The sequence below is a fragment of the Pollachius pollachius genome (assembly GCF_949987615.1).
Source record: "Pollachius pollachius genome assembly, chromosome: 2".
NCBI classification, from domain to species: Eukaryota; Metazoa; Chordata; class Actinopteri; order Gadiformes; family Gadidae; genus Pollachius; species Pollachius pollachius.
In genome coordinates, this window is record NC_136935.1 from 44,058,241 (window position 1) to 44,066,330 (window position 8,090).

An 8,090-nucleotide genomic window follows, 5' to 3' on the forward strand; every position below is an offset into this window, starting at 1 on the left:
ATACATACTCGTATTGACTTATTATTCTTACAATAATGGGTTTATTAATTATTTTTCAAACACGACAAACCTTTTCAAACGTGACAAATATTTCGTTTGATTTATTATTTAATTCATTGGCAAGAAGCACTGCCCTCTAGTGGTGTGACAATCAATGTGTAAGAATCACGAAAGACGCTGACTTTACGATGGACCATAGCACATTATACTATATGGTTCTCTCTAGCGGTGACGTGGAGAACAATTTGAAACATCGGTCAAACTGGTGAGGTCGGTACATCTTTTCTTTGTTTCATCAAGCTTATTATTATTATTTTTATTTCAGCTATACCAGTCCTTGCTCATTGTCCTGGAGGTCTTTAATGTAGGACTAGACTTGTCACCTCATGTTAAATACATTGATCTGCATGACAAACCCTCTTGTACGGTGTAATTATATTCTCTGTTAAGTGCTACTGAAGGATATTGTTGGTTCTCAAAAAGAGGAGTTTGGTAAACCCCCTTCTATGATTGCTGATTTGCTCTCTGCATTGGTTTTATTCAAATGTTTGCATACTTTCACATCTGTGCAGTTGTGTAAGTGCGTGTGTGGGTGTATGTGTGTGTGTGCTTGTTTGCCTGAATGCACATTATTGTGTGTGTTCATTTCAGTTTCCCACATTCACCGATTCGACGAATGACAAATGAAAGAATATAAAAATAGAAAATATTGAACATATTTTATTTCGTAGTGTGGGGATTATGATCCCCACACTACGAAATAAATGAAACAGTTAATAGTAGTACAGGTATGACTACCACTATTAATAGTATTTTCCGAAAGCATAATCACTCTTAATTCTTTTCACCCAGGCCCTTACTGAGTCATTGTAATGGTAGTATATATGCAGGGTGCGATTTGCCGGTGGGGATGGTGGGGATTATCCCCCCCTCTGGTTTACATGTCCTACCCTCTGCTGAATTATTTTTATCCTCGGTGGGGATAAAAATTATCCCCCCCACCCAAAGTATTTTCACCATTACATTGTAATAATTAACAACCAAAATACACAGGGTCCGTCTTCATTTTGAAACATTTTAAAATGTTTCTCAAAATTATCCCCCCCTCTGGTTTTTTCACAAATCGCACCCTGTATATATGACAGAGTCTGTGTATGTTAAGAGGGCCACACCCTTGGAATCATTGTTGTAGTTCACATTGGAGTAGAAGACATTGGGCTGCTCTGGACTGGAGGGGACCGACACCCTCTCATCTTGTTGGTCCTGAGGCTTTGGAAACCCACTGACGGAGTAAATAGCGCAATCAGGGTGCGGATTGGTCAATGAGGCGGGAAGGAGGCTGTTCCTCCTAGGGTCTCCTGGACATTCATTGGTGCTTTGGTTTTTGTCTGCAAAGAAAGAAACGACAAGACCCAGTATAGTTATATAGTAGTGTAGTAAATGGCTTGACGGTGATGGTTTCCGTTGACTCGTTGTGGAGGAACACTGTGGTGGGTCTGTTTTGGTCATACCCGAAACAAACGCAGCTCTTCTGCGTTTTATCCTGCAGAAAACCAGAAGAACCAGAGCCAGCACCAACACAGCAACACCAAGGGCTGCTCCTCTATATGTCCACTGATCTGTTGAGATGGATTACTTTTTTATTCATTTATTCATTTTCACCATGCACACACGCGCACGCACACACACACACACACACACACACACACACAAGACTTTTTGAAGTCTGTTGGCCGCGCTAAAGAAAGTAAGAACAAAATAAAGATTCCTTATATGCCGCACAGTGCCAATACAAAACCTGTTTATTTTGCCTCCTACATTTACCTGTTGATGTAAAACGTGTTGCAGTAGCTTCTTTGAAACCATGAACATCACTCTTCACCACTTTAATAATAATGGTTTGAAAGGAAGAAGCAGGTCGTTAAATGGAATTATGTTATGTGGTTAACAAACCGAGTACAAATTGGATTAGATTAGATGTAACTTCATTATATAATTTAACCAGTGTTGGGACTAACGCGTTATTAAGTAACGCGTTACAGTAACTACGTTACTTTTGCAGTAACGAGCACTGTAACTAATTACTTTGTCAAAATCAGTAACGCGTTTATCGTTACTATGATTTCAACAGGCTCGTTACTTGTTACTTCACGTGCATAACCCAGGACTAGTTTCCGTGGTGGACGTGAAGTCGACGACAGTCAAGGCGTTGTATTTCTCATGGAAATATGCACATTATTTTTCCTTTCTGACGGTAAAAGACCTAAGGAATATTTTGGTGACCTTTCATCTATGTGGAGGTTCGAAAACTCTAGCCACATCAAAAACTAGCAATTCTAATCTGATGAAACATCTTCAGAAACAACACGCATCTACCAAGCTAGTTGAAAAAGACCCTGAAGGTAACACAGGTGATGCTGCTGCTAACGTCAGCTCCGCCGACGCCAAAGGAGAAGCCACACCAGCCAAACAATGAAAGCTTGATTTTACAAAGCCTGTTGCACAGTCTATAACACAGACACAGCTTTAAATTAAATTTAGACATCTGCAAACATGATTTTGTGTTCTATTTTATCTTCTTCATCATTTTCACCTATACATTTTCAAAGTAAATTTTTTTTCACAAACACATTTTCAAAGATTAAAAAATGTCACCAGCGCATTTGCAGAGTTTCAAATCTGGCACTGTTCTAACAGTGTATTTCATTGTTTCCCGGTTTTGAAACCTTGTAAATGGGATTCTGCAAACAGGTGTTCATACATTGAGAAATAAGTTTTGAAAGGTTGAATATTTTTAAAAACTTGTAAAGGTGTAAATTTACACCATTGAAATGTATTTTTTCAGAACTGACTTTTCAGCACTGACTTTCCAGAGATTTGACCACACAGGCGCAAGCTTTGAGTCACGTGATTATTGGCAGTGTTCTGTCGCTCATTCTTTTCGAAACTCCTGACAGTCAAAGGTCCGAAATCGTTGATCTGCAAAGAGGAAAAAAAAAAACGTTCCTGGGGGCGGGACCATTTGGCTCTAAACCTATTGGTTGCCCTCTGCTGACGTACATTCCAATCACATGTGCCGTTGGCCGGGCTGTGCGTGATTGACAGTGCTCTGCCGATGACAAGAATAACAAGCGACCTGCGCGGTTGATTTTGTTTTTCATTTTCTGGAACCATGGCTGGGTACGGAACCTACGGAACCCGTAACGGGACATGGGATAAAAAAAATTAAAAATATGTTTCTCGTGAGCACGAGTAAGTATCTGGTGCGCACGAGAAAGTATCTGGTGTGCACGCGAAAGTATCTGGTGCGCACGCGAAAGTATCTTGTGAACACGAGAAAGTATGTCGAGCGCACGAGAAAGTACCTCGTGAGCACGAGAAAGTATCGTACGCATATCACTGGCAGTGTGTGTGTGTGTGTGTGTGTGTGTGTGTGTGTGTGTGTGTGTGTGTGTGTGTGTGGTTGGTTTAAACCCTGTTGTAATAGCTTCTTCGACAGCATGAACATCACTCTTCCCCACTTTAATAATAATGGTTTGAAAGGAAGAAGCAGGTCGTTAAATGGAATTATTTTAGATGTGGTTAACAAACTGAGTACTAATTTGGTTAGATTAGATACAACTTTATTAGATAATTTAACCTATAAACTACAAGTCAAAAGTTTGCTGTCTGATTCTACTTTTCGAAAAAAAAAAAAAAGGGAACTAAATCAGTCCTCTCAAAGAGGAAGTATGTTGAGCGGTCAAAAAAAAAAAGAAAGACATAGACATAGAAAGGCTCACCATTGTTCACCTTGAGATACACTTCCACATATGTGTCAAGAGAGAACCTTTGTATCCCACACCAATAAGTCCCAGTGTCTTCCAGGTGCAAATCCCTAATAGTTGTGATGAATGTGTTTCCCATGTCTTTGATAGAGTACTTATCCGATCCTCTGGTCATAGTAGTTATGAGAACGTCCTTTACATCATTACATTTTCCCTTACAGAAGTATTTGATGTTGTTATGCGCATTGGTGTGAGTGCATTCAATTCTGACTGTTCCTCCGACCGATCCATTCACGGTCAGGGCCTCAGTCCAAGTCATGGGACAGCCTATCAAAAATCAAATGTGTTCTCGGTTATAACAACCACTCGATGATGTACAACAACAACAAAAAAGCTGAAAATGGGCAGAATCAAGGTGGATATAAACCTTACCACTGAGGAAAAGGAGGAAAGGGACCGCGGCCTTCATGTTCCCTTCACGCCGCTCTGCTCCCCACATCCCTCCGCGGTTTTATTGCGCCGTGTTGAAGTGCCACTTCCTCTTCTCTCGGTTGGCTTCCCCTTTCTTATCGCAGCAAACACTTCTGAGCAATTTCATTTACTTTTTCTGAAATTTTGTTGCTGCAACTTCCTGACATGGCTCATTTGAGCATGTTAGATATTAAAAGAGATTCGGTCGATATATATATATATATATATATATATATATTAGGGCTGTCAAGCAATTAAAATACTTAATCGCGATTAATCGCATTAATATCATAGTTAACTCGCGATTAATCACATTTTTTTCTATTCTAAATATCCCTTGATTTTGTGCTGCTAGCCTTTTAGTGAGATCAGAGAGTGTTGAGAAGGTCAGTTAGAAAACATTTGGTCAGATGGATATAAGAAGAGAGACCTGCAGTGAATTCAACCCGGTCCACTTGACATCGGGTAGGTGCATGACAGTGGTAGGCCTACCGTAAAACTTCAATAGCCCAGGCTTTTATTTGTTTCAATCACTGAACTTTCGAACAAAACTCGAAAGATGAGAAATACTATAACATTTATTATTTAAACCAGTATGAATATTCCTACCATACGTAGGCCTATACACATTACCAGGCTATCGAATAACGCCTACACACACACACACACACACACACGGTAATCGGGAGTTGGGAGAATTCCCGGTGGGCCGTTAACGTTTCGGGGCTTATTACTGCGGGATAACAATATTGCGTTTATAAAAGTTACTTGCACCGCCGTCCGGCAGCCTGAGCTGTGCGCCCACAACCTCTCACTCACTCAACACAGCCGCAACAACTCTCACAAACTGTCAACATCGAAACCAAGTCGATTTTGTCTAGAGGGGAGTAACTGAGCGGCCCCCGAAGTGGTACAGCCCAGGTGGGCCTTGAACTGCGATTGGTCAGAAAGCCGTAAGAGCTAATGACAACATTGAACTCTCGTGCACGCTCGAACAGAATGACACACAAACACACACACACACTTTTAAGGAGTTTTTCACCTGCTCCCTATCCTTGCTTGCCCAAACAAGTTTGTGTGACGTGCTTGTTGTTTTGTTTCCGGTTTAGCTAGATCCGGTATGGTGTTGTAGTTTTTCTAACGTGACTAGTTATTGCTAGACAGCAGGTGAAAAAACGACAACGTTTGCCAAGCCAAAAGAGCGTTAATCGCACGATAAAAAAATTAACGCCGTTAAAATTGGTTTGCGTTAACGCCGTTAATAACGCATTAAACTGACAGCACTAATATATATAGACTTAATGTACATGTTATTCATTGAAACAAACTCAGGAAAAAGGTTATGGGCGCTTTATTCTAAAAGTGATTAGTGCTACACATACACAGAAGGCAGGCTGTTGCAATATACACTTTTATTCACACTTATTGAAATCGTACCCCAGCCCTAGCGCCCAGTCACATTAATGTACGTGTGTGTGCTGGGACCACTTTATCTAGGACGGCAACTCCGGTCAGAGAGTAGACGCATACACAGGGAACAGTTTTTGTTGTTTATATATCTTGAATTGGCGAATGACATCAACGATGGCTTCAATGAATAATCAGAGGAATGAATGAATAAATGTACGGATGGTTTTCTGTAAGACAATAAGAAATAGACAAATAATTATTACAAGATTTACATACTAAAACAGCAGGCTTCTAGCTACTAGCAATATCCCATAAATGCTATAGAAACATAACAGCCGACAACGGCGCGACAGAGTGACGTACACATATGAAATGTCTACACGAGGTGCAGGCTTATACACTAGCTGCCCGATTAGTGAGTGAATCAACTAACACAATAGCAGAAACCAGCTCTAACACACAAATCACGACCACTATATGGAACAGAATTGCGGACTGCATATAACAATTATCCTTCATAAATATACGTAAATATACGTTGTTCAGTATTAACTCACTCTTCACGAACGTATTCTCTGTCGTTGCGGGTTATGCAATCGAGGCGCAACAAACTCTGACGTAATCCTGTGCACCCAGTAAAACTCTAGGACACTGCGGCGCTACCTTGGCTGTCCCAATTGCCTGAATAGAAATAACAATATACATTATATATCTATATGCGATACGATATAACAAACTTACAGGGAATTTACAACAGCCTCCCCCTGAATAGCATGGCTATTATGTAAACAAAATATATTCCCTAAGAAGAAGTACAGAAGTCCCCTGATCGGCGTCGTCGTCCGGAACAGCTGGCAGCCGGACAAGGCGTGCTACTGGTCGCAGGTAAGTCTTGTCCCCCACTTGGACCTCAGCCGACTGAATGCATCCATCGGCACTGGCATTCAGCTTGACCACCTTCCCAACGGGCCAATGAGCCCATGGCAGTTGAGGATCGACGATCATCACGACAGTGTCCTGGAGGAGATCATCAGTAGGTTGGCGCCACTTCTGGCGGACATGAAGAGCCGGTAAGTAGCTTCTGAGGAAGTGTGTCCAGAAGGGATTCACCATCATTTGACAATGACGCCACCATCTCCTGGTGAGTGGGTCCGGAGCATAGGACACTTGTGGCAAGGAGGCGTCCCGCCACCCCGTCAGCAACATTTTTGGTGTCACAGGATCAACTTCAACGTCTGACGACACCTAAAGGCTTGGAATTAAGGATGCCTTCCACCTCGATTAAGACTGTGAGCAGGACTTCTTCTGGGAGAGACTGAGCACTAATCACGACCTGCAGAGCTTTCTTGACGGATTGTATCTCACGCTCCCAGGCGCCACCAAAGTGGGGAGCTGCTGGTGGGTTGAACTTAAACCTGATCCGTTGCTTGGCAAGTCTCTCTTGTAGCTGTGGTTCCATTGCAGCGAACGCCTCCTTCAGCTCTCTTTCTGCACCTCAGAAGTTTGTTCCCTGATCAGAGAGTACCTCGAAAGGGGTGACTCTACGTGCGATGAATCCCCTCAATGCTAGGAGGAAAGCGTTGGCGTCAATACTATTTAGCAGATCCAAGTGGACACATCGAGTGGTGAGACATTTAAATATGACACCCCATCGTTTCTCACTGCGCCGCTTCACCTTGATGACGTATGGTCCAAAGCAGTCCACTCCCATCTAGAAGAATAGAGGCCTGAAAGTTCCGCAGACTGGCAGGAGGTAGGTCCGCCATTATTGGAACCACTGGCTGCCCTCTCCATTTCCTGCATTCCACACAAGTCCTCTGATGGTGCTTGATAGCCTGTCTCCCACGTAGGACCAAGTACTTGCGCCTGATCTCGGCGAAGACCCCATCAGGCCCTGGGTGGAGTAGTCGTGCATCGACGTCCTTGATGGGGAGTCTTGTTATCGCATGGCAGGGATCGAGAACTATGGGGTGGATGTCAGTAGAACAGGAGGTGTTCATACGACAAAAGCATCCACCGACTCGGATAAGACCCATTGTCGGATCCATCTCCGGTGTAAGCATACTGAGCTTACTACTGGGCAGTACGGGTTTGCCAGCCCTGAGACACTTAATCTCTTCTGGGAAGCAGTCTGCTTGGCTGGCCTTTAGCAGGGGGGCTTCGGCGTCAAGAAGGTCCGATTGAGGTAAGGATGGGTCAGCCGCCGCCCCATTAAAGAACTTCTGGGTGGCGTTGACCAGGTCTGTCCAGCTGTTGAACTGTGTGAAGTCTGGTGTTTGAGGTGCCAGACTCGTCTGTGTGAGACCGCAGAAGATACTTTGCTTGAGCTCAGCAGCATCTTCTGGCTCTGTGGAGGTGGGAAGTGATGGCCAATTTTTAGGTGGACCACGACCCTTTAATCCACCGACTTGGTGCCACCAGCTCAGCCAAGGTCTTGCCGCA

At 43.1% G+C, this 8,090-nt stretch overlaps 1 protein-coding gene across 1 annotated transcript; it reads right to left on the minus strand.

Annotated features, from left to right (window-relative positions):
* Positions 1 to 1,116: 1,116 nt before the first annotated feature.
* Positions 1,117 to 4,236, minus strand: LOC307071369 (CMRF35-like molecule 7; the record flags this gene model as incomplete). The annotated part of the gene is made up of 4 exons (XM_079730353.1): positions 1,117 to 1,388; positions 1,512 to 1,625; positions 3,783 to 4,094; positions 4,200 to 4,236. 4 exons carry the CDS (start codon positions 4,234 to 4,236, stop codon positions 1,117 to 1,119), a joined length of 735 nt encoding a protein of 244 aa, XP_079586479.1.
* Positions 4,237 to 8,090: the final 3,854 nt, after the last annotated feature.